Source organism: Gallus gallus, chromosome Z, assembly GCF_016699485.2.
Source record: "Gallus gallus isolate bGalGal1 chromosome Z, bGalGal1.mat.broiler.GRCg7b, whole genome shotgun sequence".
NCBI lineage: Eukaryota > Metazoa > Chordata > Aves > Galliformes > Phasianidae > Gallus > Gallus gallus.
The window spans coordinates 17182848-17209013 of NC_052572.1; the positions used below are offsets into that span (position 1 = coordinate 17182848).

General features: G+C 40.5%; 2 protein-coding genes across 4 annotated transcripts; one reads left to right on the forward strand and one right to left on the reverse strand.

Moving 5' to 3' along the window:
• Positions 1-987: 987 nt before the first annotated feature.
• Positions 988-23724, forward strand: GZMA (granzyme A). Of its 2 annotated transcripts, XM_046905186.1 has the most exons (6): positions 988-1077; positions 19367-19469; positions 20168-20306; positions 21543-21681; positions 22398-22670; positions 23116-23724. In XM_046905186.1, exons 1-6 carry the CDS (start codon positions 1072-1074, stop codon positions 23284-23286), a joined length of 831 nt encoding a protein of 276 aa, XP_046761142.1. In that variant the 5' UTR covers positions 988-1071; the 3' UTR covers positions 23287-23724. The 2 variants fall into 2 exon arrangements, with proteins under 2 accessions (XP_046761142.1, NP_989788.1); NM_204457.2 differs by lacking the exon at positions 988-1077 and having other exon boundaries at positions 19398-19469.
• On the reverse strand, positions 6411-12542 carry GZMK (granzyme K). Of its 2 annotated transcripts, none has more exons than XM_040656170.2 (5): positions 12501-12542; positions 12191-12332; positions 9827-9974; positions 7718-7993; positions 6411-7409 (listed from the first exon to the last, which is right to left on the reverse strand). In XM_040656170.2, exons 2-5 carry the CDS (start codon positions 12274-12276, stop codon positions 7248-7250), a joined length of 672 nt encoding a protein of 223 aa, XP_040512104.1. In that variant the 5' UTR covers positions 12277-12332; positions 12501-12542; the 3' UTR covers positions 6411-7247. The 2 variants fall into 2 exon arrangements, with proteins under 2 accessions (XP_040512104.1, XP_423832.4); XM_423832.8 differs by having other exon boundaries at positions 12424-12504.
• Positions 23725-26166: the final 2442 nt, after the last annotated feature.

The window sequence follows — 26166 nt, forward strand, 5'->3', positions numbered from 1 at the left end:
GAATAGCCTCATCACTTCCAGGTCTATTATAGCTCAGATCTCATTACTTTCTGCTCCCCTAACATATTGCTACAAGAAAAATATGCTCTTATCACCATGCAGCGTTACGAGTGCAGAACATGACCTGGTGTTCTTTTTCAGGCAAACTCTCCTCCTGCTTCACCTCGGGCAGGCTTGCATTTGTAAATGTACACCTAGCTAAACTCTGTTAAGCTACTGCATAAGGTATGGATTGACCTGAAAATGACTTTTTTTTTATACAAGATTAGTTATATTTTGAATCCGAAGCTGCAAATCTCCTTGAAATGAATTATTGCATGTAGAAAAGATCTTAGTATTGGCCTATTTTAACTAGTATTCACAAACAGATAAAGTACATGCTAATGGATTAAAGCAACTTTAAATGGGGCTTCTCAGAAATTTGGCAATTTATGAGAGTTTATATCTCATCAATGTACTTGAGAGGATGAAATAAAACACAGAGGGTTTATTGCTTTTCTCATTTTATTCATATATCAGTTTTAATAATTTGATCAGAAACTTAATTTTAAATTCTAGTCATACCATCAAAAACCCAGAAGCCTAATCCTTTAAGACAAATGCCTAGGAAAAAAATGACTAAGTTATTCAAAGCTGCAACTAACTTCTCAAATTATGAATCAAACAGACTGAAGGTATTACTTCTCCATACCACTACAACTTTTCATTCATTTTATCTTCCAAACTATTGAAAAATGACTCTAGGTTGTATTAGATGATTCCTGCCCCGGTGGAATAGACTATTTAAGCCTGTATGCTTTCTGAAATAGTTTACAATCGGAAATACCTCAATCAGAAATACTGCTCAGCCCCAAATGTTGTGTTCTAGATGCTGTATCATGTGTTGAGGGTCGGCTTACCATGTGTCAGCCCACAGAAGTTGTCTGGCTGTTGAGTGAATGTGTGTGACCTCATCCTGCCTGTCAAGGGGCTGTGAAGGGGGCTGAGGGGAAGGCCAGCTACAGATGGCTGTTTACCACAGGAAGCAGCCCCAGAGCTGTGGCCCAGGAGATATTCTTTCATGTGGATCCCATGAGGGTAGGTTGACCAGAATTTGACAGCAGGACCTTCAGGTATGACTTTTGTGGCTTAGTCAGATTTACAAAAAATGCTTTTTCATTTAATAAAACAGCAGTAGAAAAGAATTACATCTGTTCTCTACAACTAACATTGAGGAAAGGGATTTTTGTTGTTGTTTGTTGCCTGAATCAAGGACTCAGACATAACTGTGTTCATTGAAACCCACCCACTGCCACCACTAAGTAGTACTGGGCCAGGTAGACGAATAATTATGTGCTGTGTGGCCATTTGTTACCTGGAATTCTGCTAAGACCAGAACAGGACAAGAGCAGGAACAGGGCTATGATTTTTCATACCAGGTGCACATTCCCCAGAGTTTAACCAGTAAAAGCCACATCACCGTCAGCATGATGGCAATTTCACTGTCATTTGAAGGTGTTTGGTGTTTTGTATGCAAGCTAGTCATCCTTCCTTTTAATCACTCGCTTTTATCTGGTACAAAGATAAAACGTTGGCAATGACAGTTTGAGATGTGGGTGGTCCAAGAAACCTAAAAATTACATCTTCTCCCCTACATGATTTCGGGATAACCAGTGGAACAATCATCTGTCATTTATTCATGTAAATGAAAGTAGCTAACTAACTACTCGTGACGTGTTGTTTTTGATGACAGCAGTGATTAAAGTAACCTTTATTTTTTTCATTTGCTTTCTTCTCAGTTTTAATTACTGTTTACCTCATTTTTTTATGTGGCTGTGAAGAGGCTTGGTATTTTATTGAGGTAAAGGCTTTGTAAGAGTGTGTCAATAGGGCAAGGCTTCTTACTTTTTACAACCATTTTTTCTCATTTGTAGTTACAAATGAGACTTGTGAAACACAACTACTTACGCATTGAATCTAATCTGTTCATGTGGAAGTTGCTAACATCTATTAGTTCCTGTTCTAATTTTTATTAAAAGAAGGGTGTTATTGCTCATATTTCTCACATAGTTTTCTCTTTGTCGTGGCAGTGATGTGCATCTTAGTAGAGATTTTAGATTCAACTACATTTTTAAATTGGTGGCAGACTTGCAATGCATGTTTCACAGCTGATTTCAACAGTTTTGAATAACCTGGCCCAAACTGAATTCAATTCCAGATAAATTTAACCTTCTTGCAATTTTCTATACAGTGATCATTACAAGGGCTGCTCTGAAAGTAATGCCTCCTATTTTATTATGCTGGCCCATGACATCAGAGACAGATGGTGGTTTGGAAGTAGAGGCTGAACTTTCCCACAAATATCCCATTCCATGTTGTTGCTGCGTGACAGATGGCAGCAGAGGGGCAGTCTGACAAAATGACATCTGACATGGGAGTGCTTATGAAGAAAAGGTTTGTCACTGAATTCCTCCATGCTTAAAAAATGGCACCCATTAACATTCATCAACACTTGCTGAACATTTATTCAGACGAAACAGTGGATGTGAGCACAGTGAGGCAGTGGGTGGTGTGTTTCTGCAGTGGTTAAAACAATGTGAAAGACAAGCCATGTTCCAAATGGCCATGTAGATATTTACTAGTGTGGCATACAGGCTCCAGTTCATCACTGGTGAAAATGCATAGCTAATGCTCATAACAATGCTGAAAAATAGTGTTTTGTGCTCTATTGTAGTTTCCATGGGAGTAAATAGAAGGCATTTCTTTCAGAGCAACCTACATACATATTAGTAAATCCAAAAAGAACTTTTTAAAATGACTGTAGGAAGTATCTGAACCAGCTACCAATCTGTTAATGACATGAGAATGAATTTTGGAAACTATGACATAGTGTTGAAAGATACCACAGTCACATTAGCATCCCTTGCTATAATTTGCCAGCCTATGTAAACTGCCATATTTAGACTTTGAAAGAGTCCTCTTTAATTCTTTTTGGTAAATATCCAAGAAAGTTATCTTGATAATCTAATGGCTTTGTTTATTTCAATCTTGTTCTCTAAATGTTTATTCCTGATGCCAGATTGAGTTGCCCAGAAGGAAAGTTACTTACACTGCTTGCTGACAGGCAGGTGTTTCTGTAGCCAGAAGATAAAACAAAGACATTAAAAAGGAGCTGTGAAGGCAAACCATGCTCCAAGCACATATGTTTTCAGGAAGCAACATTTGTTGACAATAGGTAATGCCACCTTCTGTACTGATAATTAGAAGTTTGTTTAAAAAAAAAAAAAAGATTCCCACATTAGACATACAGTGCACTTTTATGTACAGTCAAAACAAGTACAAAACATCAGTCGTTGCTGCCCTGTACAAAGGTGAGGCAGCAGAACTGGCTAAGGACTGAATATAACCAGCATCTACATCCCTGTGCAACATGTGAAAATGAGTTGTCAGCCCCCTCTATTGGATAAAGAGCTGCTAACCATATGCCAGCATCATTTGCTCCATCACGTTGCCAGACAGCATATGTCAGTGCCATACATCATGTCAGAGCATGGTCTGGTCAGCCTTCAGGGATGCTCCTTGTGCCTGTGCAACAGGCTATGAGCAATGCATCAGGCTGCTCAGCATGTACTCCTCATGAAACACCCTTAACTAGAAGACCTCAATATAAACAGAAATAGTTGCAAATATAAAAGCAAAAGCAACCTCTGCAAAAACTGAGTAAACTTAGACAAGCTGCAAAGTGCAAATGTGCATGGAGTCTAGCCCTGTCCTAGGGCAGAAGGATTCCCGGTACAAGACTCCATTAATCTACTCAGAATTTCCAATAAAGATTTTAAAAAAAAATCTATTATGAGGGAACTCATCTTGTACAAGGAACCAGTATTTGGAAACTGGAGGGTAATGTGAAAGGGAACACCTCACAAAAACCTAGAGGTTAGTGTTGGGGTGTGACAGCGTAAAAGAGACAAAAGAGAGTTCTCCTTCTGAAGAAAATGAAACTGCAAATATTGTGCTGGAAACAATAAATGTACAGTAAACTGCACCACTATCTGCTGAAGATGAGCTCCTCCTAATTTCTTAAGAATGTGAGATTACTTTTGTCAGGCTTCATGCATATCTGTTATTACTGAACTGTGATGTATTTGGAGCTACTTTCTGTGGCTTTCCTGTTCTCAGAACATTTCTGAGAACCAGCCAGCAGTAGTTTCAGCAGTGACACTAGTGGTCAACATGTATAGTCAAAATTACTCCATGTTTCTTAGATGTGCACCTACTCTTTGTTGCAGAACTGTGCGTGCTTCCACTGTGTTTTCACCGTTGTTAATAAAATGCAGAATTTCTGAGCATTTTGCATCCCCACTTCAAAACTCCCTCTGTGCTACCTGGCACATGCAGCATGTGACCCAGAGGGGCTGGTGAGCAAGCACTCAGACACGAGAATCTGAGTCATTACTGCAAGAAAAATGTTTATCACCTTGCTTTTCTCTTGGGTGGGTTGACTGCCCACAAAACTTTTGCATGGTTACATTCAGTTTTGAGAACGAGCTTGTTGGATGTTTGTGAACAAACTGTTTTGTGATATGGGATGCTAGTACTACTGGAGGTGAACATTCGTCTTTGTGCCTGTTGCGCAGAAATACAAGTCACTGATCCATCCACCTGCATGGAACCAAAAGCATGCAGGCCATTTATCAGTCTTACAAAAGCAACCACTTTTTCGAAAGCAGGACAAAGTCTGATATTACACGTGTGGGCACATGTGAGTGTGTGTGCATATAAAACCCGTGTGTGTACATGTGTGTACATGTACTCCTAGACTCTAATCGTCATATGGCAACATATAGAGAATTCATGTAAGTAACAGCCAGGGCATGGGTGTCCAACCTTTTGATTTGCCTAGGTTGCATTGAGTGAAGAGGAATTGTCTTGGGTCACATATAAAACATGTAAGATAGTTAATGTAAACAGTAGTTCACAAATGAACGTACTGCCAAAAAGTGATGACATGAATAAGGCGTGATTGTGAAGCAAGGGATATTTGTCTCTGGTAAGACAGCGTTTATGAATGTCTGGTAAAGAGATACGATAAAGATCATGACTTTTTAGTTGGATGTGTGATTGTAACTCCATACATTCCATGTAAAAAATTATTTATGTCCACTGAAAAAGAAGTTGGAACTATACCAAATATAGATTGTTTCAGCAATTGCAAAACCTGTTCTCAAATTCCTTTATCAAAATGGAAAGCAAGACTGCATATTTTTTGTTCACAATACCAGGTATAGTCAGTATATCTAAATGCTTAACACTATTTGGCATAACGTGAGTTGGCTCTGCACTGTGCCCTACCCATGCCCCGGTTTCAGCCCAGACAGTGCCAATCACACACTGATATTTGGTCGTTGTGAGCAATGGGTGCCTGGCTGCTCAGCATGGAAGAGCTGCCACTATGAAGGAGCGGGGCAAGGTGCAGCTGCAGGACAGCTGGGCAGGGTTGCTTGCAATATGTGAGCCACAGGGTGGATGAGTGTGAACTAGAGAGTTTTGTTCTGAGAACAGGCAGTAATCTCCAAATTGCAGCCATCAAAATGTACTGAAGACTTCAGTACAACATACCTTACAGGGCAGAAATCCATCTGACTTGTTATATTTACTCACTCTGCACAACATTCATAGCCACTTAAGAGGTATCATTTCCCTCCACTGGAGCTTAGTACAGCTTTGCCACATATGATTAGTTTAATGACCTAACAAGCAAGTATGGGGTAACCAAAATCCTAGCCAGAAATGACCGAGTTTGCCCAGTTTCTGGCTGATCAGGGTCCTAGTTTTTGTAGGATGGTGTGGTTGAACTAGTTGTGGCTTGCCATAAGCTCCATGTTGGGGCTGTCTGAAAACAGCAGGGAGTTTGTTGGTCATGCTGTACATATCACGGATATCTCCTGGGGTGGGCTGATTCCAGGCCAGGACATAGGCACGTGCATGAGCCTGGCTACATGGGTCCCATGGCTGTGGTTGTGGGCCCCATGACGGGGCAGGCTCCTGGGGCAGTTAGATCTAGTAGCACCCTGGAGGCCTGGCAGTAATGCCCTTCCACCTTCTACACAACCATAAAGGAGGAAGAGATGCTCTAAATGAAGTGAAGGCACTACAGATTGCATACACAATAGCTCAGTTGGAATTAACTGCTGGATTGTGGCTTGCACGCTGCAGCACTTCTGTGAATATATGATATGGACGTGGGCAGCCTGCTTGGATCAGATGGCCTCCAGAGATGCCTTCCAACCTCAACCATTCTGGGATTACTGCCCACCAGTAAATGAGATACAGTTAGTGTGTGTAAAATCATCTCTGGGAGATGAAGTACCAATATGACTGTTGTGTGGGGGTGTGAAGAGGCTGCTGATCAATTACAAAGGCCAGTACGCTGATGTGCTGGAGTTATTTATTCACATGTCTGAATGACCCCAAAATTCATAGTATACAATACAGATTAATATGATAACAAAAGAACTGCAGAAACACTGTAGGTTGTCTCTTCCAAATGACTGGAAAGAAAGAAACTCAAGAATGCTCAGAAGAGAATGGGAAGACAGCAAGCTAACCACAAGCTTATTCAGAAACACAGAAGGTAAACCTGCTATTAGAAGTCTGTTGAAATCCACCACAAAATCTCTGTTTAGATGTTAGACAGGCACAGTATTAGAGAAGTACAATTATAGCCATTATAATGAACAGTTACACTTTTTTCATGCTATCTATGGAAGCTTAATTGGAAAAATGTTCGTTGGCATAATATTTTTGTTCTGAAAATTAATCTAGCTAAAGAAATATTTAGTAATAGTTAAAGCATTTGGTTATGAAAATGTAAAAATGAAATACTTGAGCATTTAAAGCTTTTTTACTAAATTTTCTCATTTAGCAGACATCTCATTCACTATCAGTCTAAAACTGAATCTTTCTGTGAAAACACATTCAAAAACGTTGTCCTGTCACAGCCACAGTGGAAAAGATGACTAGCACTTTCCAATCACACGAAAAATCAGGGTGAAATCCAATACAAATTGAGTTATCTAAGAGGCAATTTCCTACGGAAGATGAGCAAAAACTATCTGTACAAAAGGGAATATTTTTAACTTTTTAACTCAAAAAAAGTAAAGTTGGTAAAGGTGTAATGCTGGGAGGCACTTCGTAAAGTTGGCACGCCAAGGCAGCGCCCAGTTCTGAAGCACAGCGCTCTATTCATTAGGGCTGTCTGGCCTGTCTCAGGCCTCTCCGTTAAGAGAAACAGTTTTTTTAATCCAGTCCATATATTTTTCAGTCAGTCGCGTGTAAACTCCAGGCTTGTCTCCCATTCCACATTTTTCTCCAAAGGAAACAATCCCACTGTATTTTCCGCCACAGATGAGTGGCCCACCGGAGTCTCCCTAAGGCAAAACAGAAAGAATGATCAGTGCGGTTGTCTCTCTCCAGAGGAACACGTAGTGCCACGTGCAGCGTGTAAGTGTGTTTAATTTTGTATTGTTCAGATATGGACATTTGGAAAGGATCAGACAATTCAGACTCTGAAAGTTCTTCTTTCTCTCCGTTAGTTACAAACAAACCCTGAGGAGAGCAGCTTAGCTGAAGAAATGCGCCTGCAGTGAACTGAGGTAATTCTCCAGCACTGCTGTTCCTAGTGAAAAGTGTAGGGTAGTCACAAGCACAACGCCTTGTCTTTTTAACTGCTTCTTACCTTGCAAGCATCTCTCTTTGAAAACCTCTTTCTCCCTCCAGCACACAACATGTTTCTGGTTACATTCAACCGTTTTGAGGTTTTTTTATATTTTCTCTCACAGCTTTTTCTATCAACAATTTCAACAGTTGCTTCCTGAAGACATTTTGGCAGCTTTCCTGGAGATGTTTCTCCCCAGCCGGACACTGTGCACTTTGTGCCTGGTTTGACATCTTCACCAGTGTCAGGAAGGGACAAAACGTTCACATACTTATTCAGATTTGCCATATGATCCAGCTGAAAAAAGAAAATAAAAATCTTTCTCACGTAGAAAGGATGGGAAGCATAATCTTCGATTCAGTTGGCTACATGGTCTCTTTCTACCACTACTTTCCTTTCTAATAAAATGCTTTTCAGTATTTAGGAACTGATTCTGAACTTAATCACACTTCTGTAAACCCAGAAGTACTTTCCTGATGGTTTCACATCTATGACAGTGCTACTGAATTCAAGTCTAGATTTTCCACCAATTACTGTAGAAAATTAAAAACCTATGCAGGCTGTTGGATCTACATCCGTTCAATAACCCAACTCGCACTTAATTGCTATGTTGAAATGAGACTTAACTGACAAACAGAAAAGTCCCAAAGCACTGTGCAATATGCTCAGCAACACGGATGTAAAAAAAGACTGTAAACAACTAGACATGACAGCAGAGGTCTCAACTGGAGAAAAAATAGGTTTTGAACTCTTCAGACTGCCAGGTTTAAATCTGAGAGAGTAAGGGCTTAAATGATCCAAAATATGTGTGTTTTGTTGGCCTTTATCTGACAGACTCGTCCTTCAGCAGGGATCAGTTTTGGCCTGCAAATGAAAATATAGCAAAACAGTAACACATATACTCAGTGCATTTGGTAAGGACTTCCAGTTACTGAACTGAGCTTACTTTCAATTTTACACGTGATCGCTGCACCGCAAATTAATTTCACAGATGCTTACATGTTTTGCTGAATGGCTGTCAGTTACAAGATTCTGGCTTTATACTTTTTTTAAAAGGCACTGTAATGAATTATGTGTTTAATTAAAAATCCCTATGGATTATTAACTCTGTTGCTGTTGGGAATTTCTGATAGAAGGCTTACCCCAAGTCACTAAGCACTCTACGGGAGCAGAACTGCAGTGACAGGAGGTGAACCCTGCTTCTAACATTATTCCTGCTGCTGAGTCACAGTGAGACAAAGGATTTTAAGGTATCTTTGTCATTCTGGAACAGAGCTGTAACCATCAGCTTGAGAAATAACACTTCCTAGTGACCCATTTTAGTATAGTGTCCATTGTCATCAAATAACCCAATGTTGCTTAAAAACAGAAACATAACATTAAAGCAATCGCTTGAATAAATGAATAAAAATCCATCCATGATTTCTTAGGCATTGTACAAAAGCCATGAAGTTTCTAAAGGCATAGACAAAACGGTGTACAACTCTCATCTTTCTTGAGTGCTTCGGATTGGCACTGAAACTGCTGTTCAGGGAGGCAGTCCTCCAGAGCCAGTTCTCCAGACCATCTGCAGATTTTCTGCACAGACACAAGCCTCCCCCTGTTCAAAACACCCATACCCATCCCATGTGACCAGGCTGAGCCAGGAGCTGGTACACAGGAAATGTGTACATCACTGCCTCATAAGGGCATAGAAGATGACGGTTACACAATCTTGGATATCTTTCCATTCTACAGTATCCTGAGCCTTCTTCACTATGAGACCAGCCTGTGCTCCTAGAGCTGAACTATTCTAGATTTTTATAATAATTCTGCATAATTCTGCTTCATGTGGTCACCTTAAATAATTAAGAACAGGTTTCATGCCCATTTTATGATCTATTTTGGGCTTTCAGAAGGGTAGTAGCAGTGAGTGGTTAAATGTAGTTTTACAACAGAATAGGCTTAAACTGTCATCCCTGCTCAATGTGCCAGAGATCTTGTAATGTCATCTAGATCTGTACAACCAAAGCAGAGTTTTCAGGGATACTGTTAAGCTACCAAAACAATGTACATTTCAATATCAGAGAATAGCCAAAACAACCATTAACAATATTTCTTCTGTAATAATACAGTTGTGATTAACAATACCTTGAGGAGCATTATATCATTTTCTTTTGAATCACTGTCAAACTGGGGATGAGGAAATAGGTCCATAATCTCAAATCTCTGTTGTTGCTTTTCAGTTTTGAATGCCCGGTGGGCTCCAAGAACAACACTAGCATCCAAATCTTCCAATCTATAATTTAAGGAAGTGCAAGAACGTGTCATTACTAGAACAAGAGCAACATCTCTCAAGAGAAATAGAAGTTGTGTAACACAAAATTAACAATTTCATTTTACAACAACTTGATTAAAAATAGGAAGGATATAGTTCAATATGGCATTTTAACATGGGCTTGTGTTTTCCTTTACAAACATTTCTTCATTCTTCATACTAACATATCTTTACTGTAAATGTTATTTGGTAAATTAACCATAAGATAACTGTCTTTCAGGGGACTCCACAGTTTGGAATTGCTACCAAAAAGCGTACTGACTTTTTAGGGAGCACCGCTTGCACAAGGATATAATATTAGTATATATATATAGAGAGAGAGAGGGTTTCATGTCAGTCTTGCCAATAGATAGCGAAAGTTGAGTAACTCCCCCAAACTCTCAGAGTATCATCAGAAATATATTTATTCAAATATGTCTTTCTTGGTTTTGCCCTTCTTGATCTAGTGCAACCCAGTAAGAAGACACTGTCAGAAGACATACTGCTGGTTTCCTGTGCTTCATCTTCAGAATACAAACTCACTACACACAGGAAAACTAACTTGAGATAGAATTGAGACTTCATCAAACAAAAAGAGTTATTTTCTTCTTTCCAGTTGCATGCCTCATTGAAAGATACAATTCATTTATTTGTATATGAATTTTTGTTCGTGGAAATAGCTGCAAAGACCATGCTGGAGCCTGAAAAAAAAATATTTTTATCTATAAAGCAAGCTCACACAGTGGAAATTACATTAGAATCCCAAAACTCCTTTCCTGGGACTCTTCCAAGTACATTCCACTAAAGTGTAACTTGCTCCAGCGGTGGAAGTACTGCAGCAGTGCAGAAAGGCCAAGCAATCTGCTGCTGCATACATAGACAAATCACAGACTAATCATAGAATGGCTTGGGTTGGAAGAAACCTCAGAGAGCATCTAGTTCCAATCCATTGTCATGGGCAATGTTGCCAACTAGATCAAGCATCAGCTCAGGTTACCCAGGGTCTCATCCAGCCTGGCACCATTGTACACCTCAGGAAGAGACCAAAAAGGTGTTGTTTCAGTTCCTCACAATTATACAGACTCAAAGTTGGCTCAAAATAATGTCTTTGTTACAAAACCGAATCAGTGATTAGACCCACCCAATCAGAAAGCCCAGAGACAAGCAGCACTCTTCCCACTGATTAGCTCCAAATATACATTTTTACAACTGTAACTGACTGGATATCTTGAACCTTGAAGAGTCAAAGTCTCCCGCAAGAACATCACTTAATTCCAAAGAGGAAGGTCAGGATTTTGTTTTGTAAATGTTTAAAACAACACATGCTATGTTTGAATATTTCTTTTTTCTTTTTTTTTTTTTTTAACAACCAAACATGACTCGAGTGAAGATCTGTGAAAGTTTACTTTCTAAGAAGTCCCTGTTCCCTACTTCAGATTAATGATGGAAGGCTGGCCAAACTGCCCATGCTGTTTGAGGAGGTCAGATGTCCACAGGTTTCTTATGATTATCTTGCTTTCCATTACTTAGAGTGCAGAAAAAAAATATCTGAGGAGCAAAATATGATTTAGATAACATTATTTAGCCAAAACATGACAATTTTACTTCCTAACACGAACACTAGATGTCCCTCACTCTGAGCCAGCCGTCCAACATCTGCACCAGCCTCAGCTGGGGAAGGGGTGCTCGAATCCACGTTTGGATCACCAAAAGGATGCAGCTCCCTGTCATAGTGGCTGCTCTGGCATTTTTTGCAAGCATCTGAGTTTTTATGGGCCCAGAAAGGACACTTAAACTGAAAGGGAAGGGTGTTTCCATCTAATTCAGCTTCAGTTCAGGGTGTTCTGAGACCTACTTCTATGCACACAGCCTTGTTTAAGCACTGTGCAATATGTCCCTGTCTCTAAGACGCTGCTGTTTCAAATGCATAGATAATGAGTTTGCTCTTTTCTTTGAACAGCACAGTCAGTGTCCTCCAGCACTGCAGGATCTGACCAATGCAGATAACAGAACACTAAGCAGATCAGTTTACAGAACAACTCAAAGCAGAATGAAAGTTCCCGAGAATGTTTGGTGAAAGAACTCCAGCTTTTACCAACCCTTAAAAAAAACATTATTTACCTTCCTTTACTTATAGGCTTGAATATCATGGCCCACCTCAGTGAAGAGCTATGAACACCACAGTATAAGGTACTTACTCACAATGTGCAGCTGTCAAAACCCACTGCCTTTTCACAAGAACCCCTCCACACACAGTTGTATTCGCTCTCTGGATGGCAGCCATGAAAGGTCGGGAATGGGCACGCACGCAGTGTCCTCCAGAAATGTCACTGCAGCCATCTGAAAGGCAACAGAACAACAGTTATTTTCCCCACCTCTTAGCCAGAGGAAGCATGAATTAGGATATTTTTATTCTTAGAGGACTTCTTACATCTCAGGGGTAGGATAACAGCAATTACAGAGAGAAGAAGAGCTAACAGGTGGCTAGTCATAGCTGTCGCTACTTACTGATGTAAACTGAAATAACACCTTTCTATGTAAACGTTTCCTACAGGATACAGTGGTTAAGAGGTTTGATGAGAAACTCCTCCTCTTGAAGTTTCCCTTTACATCCTCAATAATATTATATTAACTGCAGCTCTGCTCTGCTTCTTTAGGTTCTTTCTTCAGATTTCTTTAAAACCTGCCTGTCCCCGAGTCCACAGCATTCATCAGTTCACATCTCACAGGAACTTCAGCAGACCGGCACGCAGGTCTTATACTAGAAAACAAGTGCTAAGAACATTATATATGATAAATGCATAATAAAACCTAACTACATCAAAGAACTCAACAACTCTTTAAAGAAGCACAAATGAATGAATGAGACAACAAATAGAAGAGACACCTGAAAAGGCTTCACTGAGAACTGGCAGGAATCTGGAGCTGCTAGCATTGGACACCTAATACATAACACCAGCTATACATACTGAGGGCACTGCAGTTTTTTTCCTAGCAATTACTTTTGTGGGAGCAGGGTTCAGATGTACAAACTTCTACAGTGAGCAGGAGTCAAATGCAAATAAAATACTTAATCAAGAGTCACCAAATAAAAGATTGAAAGAGACAGTGGTGAGATAGACGTTTTTTACTGCTCACCCTTGTGTCTGTGCTCACTCTTTGCGTATCGTGCTGGTAAACCACTACAAGAAACAGCGCATCACCACATAAAAAAAACCTGCTATCATCTTAAGCACGATTAGAAAGAGTCAGAAATGTAACCAACCCAACTTATCCAGCTCTTACTCGAGAGAAAATAGCAGCTCTGCCAATTTTTGAATGAGATTATAGAATTGAGACACAGCACAGAATCTTACTACAAAATTTGAAAGCATTACACAATGCAACACTATGTAACACTTTTTTTTTTTTCAGAAAACTCTTCCCAAGCTCATTTAAGAGAAAACAAATCACTTTAATTATCTTACAAAAGGGCCAGCTCTAGGTACCCCAAAATCACAATCCATCCTCAAGATAATCCTGAGATTATTCACACACTGGAGGTTACCCCTGCAAGTAATTTCTTTTGCCTGCAAGGTCCTTAAGACATGATTACTTACAAGTTTTTATGGCTTTGCCCTGACACTAGGTGACTGATAGCAGCTTCATGCTGTGATCAAGCAGGAGAAGACTCATATATTTCTACAGCATAATACCTGGTGTATTCTGCCATGTACACACAACTTTGTAAAAGTGACGTTGATTGAGGACTCCCTAAATGAACGAGCTCTACTATGCTGCTAATTTTTCTGTGATATCACACAGCAAATAGACAAAAATAAGCCTTTATTTTTGCACACAGCTGAGGCAGAAAAGATGACAGTGGAATCAGAGAGGAAAGTGAAACAGGCATCCAGAGTAGAAAAGGGTGTTAAGGGCAGGAAATAATGTCAGGCTGAATAAAATTGAGAATGGGTAGCACAGTGAGTATTAAGATCAGTACATAATGTATGGCTAAACACTACAAAGCAAATGTTAGATTTCCTAGACTAAACTAACTTCCATTTCCATGATCTGAGATTCCAGCTGCCACAGACAATACTAGGCAGTTCAGTAGATCATCCCAGTCAAGGTACGATAAAAAATTCCAACTTCTTCCTGTTAGCTTAATCATATCTTACTCTCTTAGTTCAACGCTTATCCCCACATGCAGGACCCCATCTTGCCAGGACCCAATGCCAGAGCAGGACTGACTGCACCAACTGGCTAAGAATAACAGTAGCCCATACTACCTTCTCTCAGAATTTACTGCATAAATTAACAAGTTTGCTGGGGGAGACAGCAGTAGATGGTGGCTACCTTGTGCAGAGCTTTGTGTCCTGAGCAACTGATCAGCTGGAGCTTGGGCACACAGCAAAGAGGTTTGGTGTTGCTCCCTTCAGGTATGAGTGAAGACCAAGAAAAAAACTCTGGATATATGCCCACTGGAAGGATGGAGCTGTTTAGAGTGACACTCATGCTGACATCCTCCAGAAATACAAAGAAGGGCAGGAGAAAATTTAGATCCCCTCATTTTCTTTCCACAAAGGAACAATCCCAGAAAAACAAAGGAAGCTGTTTCTGAGGCTGGCTGGTTTTGAAGCATGAAGGAAGTCTTCCAATTCCTAGGGAAGTGCTTTAACCAGTGAGCCAGTATAATAAAACGTGTTGTTATCTGTGCTTCAAGAAGAGCTTAGTGTGGTCCATGTGAGTTGAAATTAGATATTCTTCTGGGTATATCTGATTCATATCCATGTCTGTCACCTCTCAGCATTTGCCAACCTGTACTAGGCACAAGAGAAACAATCTTCCACCACATCATGGCCCAAGGAGACTTTCTACATGCCAGTTCCCACTCCAGAATTTCCCAAGCAATTTAGAGTGTAGGTGAGGGAGGTTGAGGAGTCAGCTCCTGAGGAACATCCCACCAAACTAAGACTGAAAGAGCTGCAGACAGGATGGGCAGGTGAGACAGGACTGGGTGGGAATGCCACAGAGCTGCCCTGATGTCTTCATCTTCTTTGCACTGGGATACTGCTGTCTCTACCACAGTCCCAAGACTGTCCCAGACTGTCCTGTGCCTTTCCCAGCAAGTCTTCAAAAATTTGGCAAAATTTGGCAAAAGATGTGGCCAGTAAAACACACTGGGGTGGGCTGGGTCTGGAGCAGCACAGGGACAGTCAGAGAAGATGCTGGGCTCCTGGTGGCTACCTGCTCTGCACCACTCTCCTGCCCTCACTTCCCTACCGTGCCTCCTCAGTTCGGGCACCTGGAGGTTCTGTAAGGTGTAGAGCTGAAGTCTAAATTGGCATCCTGAAACGCTCCCCTAAAATTGTATGTGACGTTCATCCAAAGCAACACAAAAAGCAGCATGAATGAAAACTGAGCATAGTTACTGGGGAAACACAGTGCGAGATAAAAGTCAGAGAAGTGTTTTACACAGTCAGAACAGAGCAACCCATTGACCCATGCTTAATGCCCATGGGAAACTTCCTCAGAGGCAAGGGCTAGAAATTTGTTTTTGATTTGTTCTTTATCTTGTGCTGTGGTTTCTGCTAAGGGAGTGACTATGTCTTGTGGGCAAGGTGGGGGAAAGAGCAGAACATTTTTTTGTTACATTTTTCAGACCTCTAGATATGCAATTGCTTATGCAGCAGAGGAGGTAATAAAAAAATTGATGATGCACTCTATGGAGAAGGAATTTTTGCTCTGAGGTTTCTTCCCTTTATACATAGAACACCAATATAATCTAAACTTGACCATAAATTAACTAATTGCCATAGCCAAAGAAGCCCAGCCAACTTGTTGCTTGCCCTAGAAAAAAATCCAATTTTTCAGCCTTATTTAATGAGTTAAAACCTGAAGAGTAGTATTTGAGTATGAAACTAGAAACTGATTATCTGCGTGTCAATCTTTAATAACTGTGTAGTCAACACTAGGAGTAAGAGCTTGTGAAGAAAGCAGTCAGTTGTTATCAAACAGAAGTCTAGGTAGCATATTCTTAACTCTAACCATCAATGTAAACAGAGTCTCTTAGGATTACATACATAGAATTTTTTTCAAGGCACTGTTAAGCAAATAACTAAGAAGTTACATAAAAATAACTTTAGAAATACATAAGAGTTTGTTTATAGACTGAAAGATAAAAAAACAGAATACAGAAGATTTTTTTTTCAAATAGTAGGCATAGAGTAGTCTGGAAATATCTGAGAACACTTGGTATTCTGTGTTTTCCAAATAGTTTTCTCTTGTAAATAGATCAGGTAAACATAAGATGATACTTTTCAAACCTCTTCTTTTCTAGATATCATACCTCATATAGGAATATATAAGGGTGAATCACTGCAATTGCATGAGTTTAAGCAGATCTGACTTGTAGAAGGTCTGGTAAGACTTCCTATTAAAATACTATAAGGTTTGCCCTTGACATCTATTTACAAATGGTAATTGAAACAATGGTAGGTATGTCACTTGTTAATATTGTGTGCAGGACACCACTGAAAAAAGGATGTTAACAGTGCTGATAGTTACTGCGGATATATGTGCAGGTAGTTAGGAGAAAACTGAAAGGAAACTAAAAGCTTGGTATGGTTTGCAGAGCATGGATCTGTTGCCATGTCACATAGGTAATTATGTCTCCAATGCACTATAGCAATCTCAAAGAGCCCTGCCATCTCTAAAAAAAAGCTCCACTTCTACCTTCTTCAGAGAAATCACCAATAACTACCCTCTGCACAGATGGGAGGACAATGGTAAATATGAGTCAGCTGTTTGGTCATATATGGGTAAAAAACACATCAGGCTAAGCCAACTGAGCTCAAAGATATGACACAGCCAGCACAGAAAAGCTTCCTGCAGACTGACTGCAATGAAGCTAAAGTCATCAAGAAATCTACCAGGCTGTGTGACAGTGGCTCTTTGATGAATACAGTCAGCTAACAGAATATCTGAGATTCCAGTTTAATATTGATGAAAGGAAGATACTGCTATATCTGGGTATATATTTGGAAAGCAAGGATACGAAGAACTGGGCCCTTACAAGACTCCAATAACATTTGTTTTCAGAACTCAGTTCTGGTGCCTGAAAATAGACATTCCGTGACATCAGCCAGCACAGTCTCCTGAAAGTCAGGTTGTGCTTGACCAACCTCATCTCCTTCTATGACTGGGTGACCAGACTGGCAGACAAGGGAAAGGCTGTCGATGTAGTCTACCTAGACTTCAGCAAAGCCTTTGACACAGTCTCTCACAGTATTCTCCTGGGGAAACTGGCTGCCCGTGGCCTGGACAGGTATATCCTTCTTTGGGTAAAGAACTGGCTAGAGGGCCGTGCCCAGTGGGTAGTAGTTAATGGAGTTAAGTCCAGCTGGCAACCCATTACACGTGGTGTCCCCCAGCGGTTGGTACTGGGGCCCAACTTGTTTAATATCTTTATTGATGACCTAGATGAGCGGATTGAGTGTACCCTCAGTAAGTTTGCAGATGACACCAAGTTGGGAGGTAGTGTCAATCCGCCTGAGGGTAGGGAGGACCTTCAGAGGGATCTAGGTAAGCTAGATTGCTGGGCTGAGGTGAACACAATGAGGTTCAACAAGGCCAAGTGCCGGGTGCTGCACTTTGCCACAATAACCCCATGCAGTGCTATAGGCTTGGGGCTGAATGGCTGGATGACTGTGGAGAGGAAAAGGAACTGGAGGTGTTGGTTGATGCTCGGCTTGGCTGAGCCAACAGTGTGCCCAGGTGGCCAAGAGGGCCAATGCCTAAGAAATAGTGCGGCCAGATGGAGCAGGGAGGTAATCATCCCCCTGTACTCAGTACTGGTCAGGCTGTACCGCGAGTATTACGTTCAATTTTGGGCCCCTCACTACAGGAAAGACATTGAGGTCCTGGAATGTGTCCAGAGAAGGGCAACAAAACTGGTGAGGGGTCTGGAGCACAAGTCTTATGAGGAACAGCTGAGGGAGGTGGGATTGTTCTGGAGTCTGGAGAAGAGGAGACTCAGAGGAGACCTCATTGCACTCTACAACTTCCTGAAGGAAGGTTGTGATGAGGACGGGTTTGGCCTCTTCTCCCAGGCAACAAACAGGACCCGAGGAAATGGCCACAAGTTGTAGCAGAGGAGATTTAGGTTCGACATATGGAAAAACTTTTTCTCTCAGAGAGTGGCCAGGCACTGGAATGGCCTGCCCAGGGAGGTGGTGGTGTCGCTGTCCCTGGCAGTGTTCAAGAAGTGTCTGGATGAGGAGCTACGAGATATGGTTTAGTGGCTTGTGGTAGCAATGGTAATGGGAGGACGGTTGGACTAGATGATCTTGTAGGTCCTTTCCAATCCTGTGATTGTATGATTCTATGATTCTGTGACTTGAGATATCATGTGTTTCCTTGTCACATGCACAGGGCTGGGAGAAATGACATAGCATCTACAGGAGAAGCATGGCCTTATGTGCCAGCAGCTAAAGGTCAGATAGACATAAGACTGCTTAAAACACTTTAAATGGCATTAAACACTCTGCTCTAGACCACTAAACCACATTGCACAGAAGCTCATCCAGTGTAAAGGTAGTTAGAAAAGATCAGATGCTGAAAGGAGCAAATATCAGATTCCTTGGCCATGAGGTATTCCTGAATAGTAGAGATGACTTTCTAATGGGAAGTGGGCTGGGATTCCTCTCTCCTCATTTCAGAGGTTGGAACCAGCTCCACAAAAAAGGCACACGCAGGTGTCTCACTCACATGCCTACCTGTGGGACAGGCACGTTTACTCCTATTTCAGCCAGTGGAGATCAAAATAATGAAGTTAGCAGAGCTTCCAGAGTAATTCAGCTCAAGTAAACAGATCCCTAGCAACTGATCTGCTGAATATCTCTGTAGAATCCCTTGAATATACCGACCAGGTAGACTTCAGCTATTAGCATTTGAGATTAAACTGCAGACACTAAGGCATGTGATCTGGGACAGGATGGTATGGTCTCCCTTTGGTTATCAGACACATGTGAGGTCTTTATACTCCAGGTACTCAAGGTTAGGCAGATTGCCCTCAGGTGTGTAGAATGGAGCTAAAGATCTTCAAGTGAGCCACAAAGTCAAACTTATATTTATGTAAGATGAGTTCCACTGTGTGAGTGGACAGGTTGCACCTTGCAAGGTTTCACTTTAGCACTCATACTAGCTCACTGATAATGCTGCAGAGAGAACATGAAGGGGGGCTGTTGTCTTGGCACCACAACAGATGATGTGCTTTCTCATTCACACTTCTGCTGTGAGCTATATATTCAGGAAGGTCTTACTTTTTTTCACAGTTACAGATGTCAAATGTCCTTAAGAGGAAAAATAAAACCCACTTCCTTTTTGTTTAGATATATATCAGAGTGAATACGGGAGGACACCAGGCAGACACCATGGGTGTTTTTTTCACTCTGTCCACCTCTGCTGCCATCGTTCTCCTGATACTTCCTGGAGGTAAGTGCATAGTTTGATCCTTTTGAAGGTAAACACTGACACACAGAGTTCCATTTAAGCAGAATGTATTAGCATAAAGGAAGTAGCTGCAATTACTATTAGAGTTAAAATTGTTATATCTTCTTCTCTCTCTGTATGTCTTTGAACTTTCATACAAACAACATCATTGCTGAATGGATAGTAGTAATTAAAACTGCACAGAGGACAAACTGTTTGGAAGAGTTCAGAGAAATTAATATAGCTGTTTTTAATCAATCACTTTACGGGCATATACATATATGATTCTCTTGATTCTCTGTTCTCTTGAAAAGCATAGGGACTTATGCTATGTAGCCCAGTTGCCAAGACAGACACTGTACAACATTTATCTAGTGGCAAGTCTGGGTTTCTTATAATGAAAGCTGAGAAATTAACCATAGCAGAGAACTTTAGGAAAATAAACTTGTACAAGATCAGTAACACTTAGGTTGTTTGGTTTTTTCCTCAATATTCATGCCACTAACCTTATTTTAATCCCACTGAAAGACACGTAAGTAGTACTGCTGAGCACTTTTTAAAGCCTATCCCAAAGACCTGCATAGCAACATATACATTCCTGTGTGTCTGTACTCTTCATAATTATGTTAAATGTACTTTTCTAAGAGTTCACAGTGCTTTGCAGCCAAGCTGTGTGTGTTATGGCCTACTTTTATTTTCAGATTTGTGCGTGGATATCATTGGAGGACATGAAGTAGCACCACACTCAAGACCATTTATGGCCATGCTCAAAGGAAAAGAATTTTGTGGAGGAGCTTTGATCAAGCCAAGCTGGGTGTTAACAGCTGCTCATTGCAATCTGTAAGTTGTTTCTCTGATTCTGAGATTATTGTTTCCCTCTTCAAGAAGAAAAGTTCATGTCCCTGGTAGTCTAGAGCATTTAGCATTATCAAGTTTTTAAACTTACATTGACAACCATGTTTTGGTGAGAAAAAAATAATATAAGAAGGTACACTGATCTTCAGTGTTTCTCATGAGATAGTTTACAAGTCACTAGTCACAGGAAAGCACAGAATAACAATGCCGAAATTGTGAATTTGGGGGGAAAAACCTATTCCTGTTCCATCAAACAGTACACTTGGCCAGAGGACCGGCCAGTCTAGACAGCTGCTTAGAAAACAGAAACAAGTTCTTGTCATTTTATTCTGTAAAAGACACAAAGTTCATTACAGAAAGAGACAGCACGTGATTATAAAGGAACAAAAAATCCCCCTGATGACAGGAGAGATTTAGAGACCGCTGCTTTACTAGGTATGTTAGCTTCTTCCGGTCTGACTCAAGACATGGATGGCTGTTTGGCCTTGCACACTCCCCCTGCCAGGCAAGATGTGAGGTTTGAATCTCACATCCCACCCACTGCCTTTGCTGGGAGGACTGGAGCTGCTGCTGAGCCAGACCTCACACAGGCTCTGTGAACAGCCTGCTCAGGGCCAGTGAATGGCTGGACTGTGTATATCAGAGACTTGTAACCATTTATCCTGCCACCAGCCAAACAGAGAGAGCTGGAATCTACTACAAAGAAAGCACAAGGTCCAAAAGCTGTGGAATCAACATATTGTGAACAGTGATCCTGAATGAGATCTCATTTAAGGAAAAAGTACATTACATAATTAATTTAATATTGTTCAGGCAGCACTCATACAGCTCTTCATAGCTGAAGGAACAGCAGCAATCACTTCCTCGGGGTTTTAGTTGCTGTAGTAAGCGGCAACTGAGGACCAGCCTGCACAGCTACTCAGACAAGCTTCACTATCCAGCTGTGGCAGACATCAAGCTCCCAAGGGAAACAGCGGGGGCACCTTCTGAGTCAAGGACCCTGCTTGTCTGTCACTGGGAGGCTGCAAGTATAATAGCATCAATTGTGATTCACTGACAGAATTTTTCTAAATTACCTGTGAAAACAGGATAATCTTCTACATTCTTCTAAATTACCCTTGCTTTACAGGCCTGAAGGAAGAGACTTACAGCACTACCACATCAAGGAATTACAGACTTATAGCAGGTGAATCCCATTAACCATGTTATCTTTCTTCTCAGGAAGGGAGGCAGAGTTATTCTTGGAGCCCATTCACGGACAAAAAGAGAAGAAGAAGAACAGGTTATTGAGATTGCAGAAGAAATTCGCTACCCAGACTACTGTCCCGAAAGAAAGGAACATGACATTATGCTGTTGAAGGTATAGATTTATTTACACACCACTAAAGGAATACACATCTCCTGTGATGCACTAGATTTTTCATTTTCGTGAGGAAGAGAGATGGGAGTTGAGAACATTGTTTCTTGGGTGATGTATACTGGTCTGCAAATCCAGCTGACTGAGAAATTGGGGATGCACTGCGGACCGAGGTTTCAACAATTCCTGTGATATATGCTAGTATTAGCAGTAGAAGAACTCTGCAGCTTGGCCAAGCTTTTCTGGCTTTTCAGTGAAATACTAAATATTCATAGAAAGCAGCACATTTCAGATGTAAAAACAATTGGGGTAAAAAACATAATGTTCTAACTGAAAGATAGTTCCAGTAAGAATTTATAACTTCTCTGATTCTCATTTTTGCCAGCATCATTTATTGCTGCTTTTTTGTCCTAGGAAAAAAAGGCTTAGATTCCCTGTGTATAGATATCTCTCAATGGTTGTGGGTGCCACAGAAGAGAAACAGGGTCTTTTTGGAGCAAATATTTCAGCAGTTGAGTGGATTTTCATTGGAAAGTGGATACTCATTTTCCTTATTCCTACATTATCACACTGATGACATAAATTCCATCACAAACACAAATCTCAAAAAAGGTTTACAGTAATCCCTCATTTCCACAATGGAAAAGATCCAATGATTGACATGCAGAGATCTCTGTCAGACTCTCTGACATAAAAATTATTTTTCTTATCTTCTACAGCTTAAGAAAAGAGCAAAAATTAATAGCGCTGTGAAAGTCATTCCCCTGCCTACCTCTGGGGATGATCTCAAACAAGGAACAATTTGTAGCGTAGCAGGATGGGGACAAATCTCGAAACGTGGGAATAAAATGTCTGATACCCTGAGAGAAGTTAATGTCACTGTCATCAGTAGAAGAATCTGCAATGACAAGAAACATTACAGAAAGGAACCTCGTATAACAGATAATATGATATGTGCAGGATCTAAGAGAGGAGACAAGGACTCATGTCGAGTAAGTATATTTATTGGCATTATCCACACTGACTATGTTAAAAATACAACGTAAAGTAGTAGTTCTTACACACATGGTATATTCCTACCTACAGTTCCAGAAGGAATAATACCACAAAAGAATGAATTTACCAGGGCTGCTTCTTCTAATCCTTAAAATAAAATAAATCTGGATTTTCACTTGCAAAAATACTGGATGTATCTTAGCACTGATCTAGATTCATTTTGCATAACTCACAAGCAAAAGGTCACACTGAAGTCTTTTTTTAATTATTATTTTTTGTTAATGATAAACTTCTGGAGGAGGGGTTGGTAGGAAGGAAGAGGGGAAAAAAGCATTGTCTACATATTTATTTCTACCATGGAGCTAGAGTAAGTTTTAAGTAAGGGACAGATTTTGTAGTTCTTGTAAATCTGAATGACAGTTTTTCTCCTTTTTTTTCCAGGGGGATTCAGGTGGACCTTTAATATGCAATAATGTGATGAAAGGCATCACTTCTTTTGGGAAGTCACCGTGTGGTGATCCTGGTGGTCCTGGTGTCTACACTCGAATCACAGACAAATACCTGAAGTGGATAAGGAAAACCATAGGTGGAGACTTACTGACCGGGTTTTGACCAAACTATTTCCTACTTTGTGATTGTGCAACAAAATCTAGCTTTGAAATATGCTTTTGAAAATAGGTTCACGATACTCCCATGATATTCCCATGAAGTTATTCCCACACTGATTTTTAGTATCTTGAAGTTCTTTTAGATGAAATTGCATATATCCATTTTCAGGACAGACATGATTTTAACAGAGCCAGAACACAGCCCTCTGGTAGAATAGCTTTTGCAGTTTGCAGAGCTAAGGGGTCCATTTGTGACTCAAGCTTTCAGCTTCCTTGTGTTGCGCATTCAAAGTGAGCTTTACATGGATGAGCATTTCTGACTCAGTGTCAAATCAAATCAAAGTGTAATTTCTAACTTTCATTTATTTGAAGCCTCTGCATGCCAACTCTTCATGTAATCTGCATTAAATAAAAGAAATGGCAATAAAATCTGTTGCTCAAAGTTGTCAGTTTATGTGGTACACTGTGTCTGTTGCAGTATAGATATTCCATGCCAATAATGTTTGGGATGATCAGCAACATTATATTAAATTAAAAAAAAAAAGAAAGGGGGAAGGGAAGGGATCGATAAACAGCTGAAAAGCTGACAAGTGACAGAAGTGTCTCAGCTGGAGTATCAACGTGAGTTGAGTGCTGTCTGTATTACAAGGAAAAAAAAAAAAGAAATACATTCATAGAATCATTAAGGTTGGTCCTATGATTCCATAGGTTTTTTGTTTTTTGTTTTTGCATTACAAATAGCACTTTATCATATCAATACTCCAGCTGAGGCACCTTCATGGTTCCACTACTGCCATTGACAGACATGCAGTGGAATTTTTAAGTGCTTCAGCAGTCTCTTGTGAAACAGCAAACAGATCTATCATGAAAAATGTCTCTCCCCTCCTCTATATTAACAGAATTGTGTATGTTCAATGCTGTGAATGCCTCAAAAATGGGGTAGTTTTATATTTTGTTTCTTTGGGGTTTCTAAATTGGAAATAGACATCAACTAAAAGAAAGCAGTCAGTATTCACAAGGTGGATAAATCTAGCATGATTTTAATTAAAAAGTCTCACTTCATAATGAATAATTGAACATAATTTATAAACATATTATGGGAAAATATGGATTAAAATACAACTGTTTTCACCTGATATCTAGTTACTGAGGAGAGAGAGGGCCTAGTCTACGGGATCCTTATTGAAAGTTTTGATGCTGAACATCTTTTTAATATTTTCTGTCCACTACAGATGTTACACAGTCAGAACTTTTAACATTCCTGATTGTTATTCCTAAAGAGTAGTTACATATGTTTGAGTTACGGACTGAACACACAAACAGGCACATAAGCACAAAGGAGCACAAGCACAGAAGCGAAGCAAAGCGGAGAAGATTCTTGGCCACTGAAAATTGCATCAGTGAAACTAACAGGACAGCTGGCTCACTGGCCTACTATACCCAAAGCGATGACTTTATTTTTGTCTTAAACACCCAGGAAATGAGTAAAACAACCCAGAATTTTTCCATTCCCTTGTGGTGCAAACTACCAAATCCTTAGTTAGGAAAGAATTGATTACAAAATCCCTCAGAAAACAAAAAGTCTTTATAAGTCTTGTGAAAAATCTGCAGCTGATCTTCAAAACAATCAATCATCCAGGGCTATTTCACTCTCCTCACTGATTAGTCTTACTTCATTATTTTACTCTTTGCCCAATTTTTCACTCTCCAACTTCCATCCTGCTGTCTCATTTTCACCTTATTGCTTCCTGCCCCCAGTCTGGAAGTCACAACCAGCAAAGCTGAATGCAACTCCACCACTACAAGAGGGAGCCCATGCAAGTTTATGTAACAGAGAATCTCAGTAGGAATTAAGATCACATGTGTCAGGTAGATTAAGTGTGAAGATCAGTCGATTACATTTTGACATCTAGCATGCAACAATTCCTACTCACTGTGAACCAGGAAGTGAAAAGGTTTATGTTTATACAACATTAAATAAAGCAGTGTAATATTTATCTGAGTGGCATCAAGTCAGATTGTGTAGTGGCAGGAGTGCATTGATGTGCAGAACAAAGGCATTTCCTAATAGGATTTTCCGTAGTCAATTTCACTGCAGCACAGTCAGATAACCACTTTGTTATACTGTCAGTGAAGTTTTTCTGGTTCTAAAAATGATTTTTGTTCTGAAGGTTTGGATTCCATATGAGTTGTAAAATGCTCCACATCAGACAGGACTGTGTGGATGTGGCCTAGGTTTAAGCCATTTATACTTTATCATCCATATCACTTGTGGAGACTCAGCCTTTAGTGCATACAGACCACAGGTGCAGAACAAGCTGGCCTCTTAGAAATGGATTCTGAACTTTGTCTGAGACTAGCCTGGGTCTGAACAGGAGTCAGCATCAGGCAAAGTATCACCAGCAGGAAAAGAGAGGGGATTCTTCCCATTAACTTGACATTGGTGAGATCACCTCTGGAGTGCTGTGTCTAGTGCTGTCCTACACTACAGTAGTCCAATGGAGGGCCACCAAGGTGATGAAGGGCATGCAGCAATTTCCCTATGAGGTCAGAGAGCTGGGACTGTTCTTTCCAGAGAATAGAAGGCTCGGGATTTTACCAGTGTCTGTAAATACCTGAAGGGAGGGTATGAAGAGGATGAAATTGGACTTTTTTCAGTATTGCCAGTGCCAGGATGAGAGGCAATGGGCACAAACTGGAACACCAGAAGTTCCTTCTGAAAATCAGTAAGCATTTATCTGCTGTGCAGGTGATGGAGAACTGATGCAGGCTACCCAGAGAGGATGTAAGTTCTCCTCCTTGAACATCTTCAAAAGCTGCTTGGACATTGTTCTGTGGACCCTGCTCTGGCAGCCCTGCTTAAGTAGAGTTGGAGCACATAAAT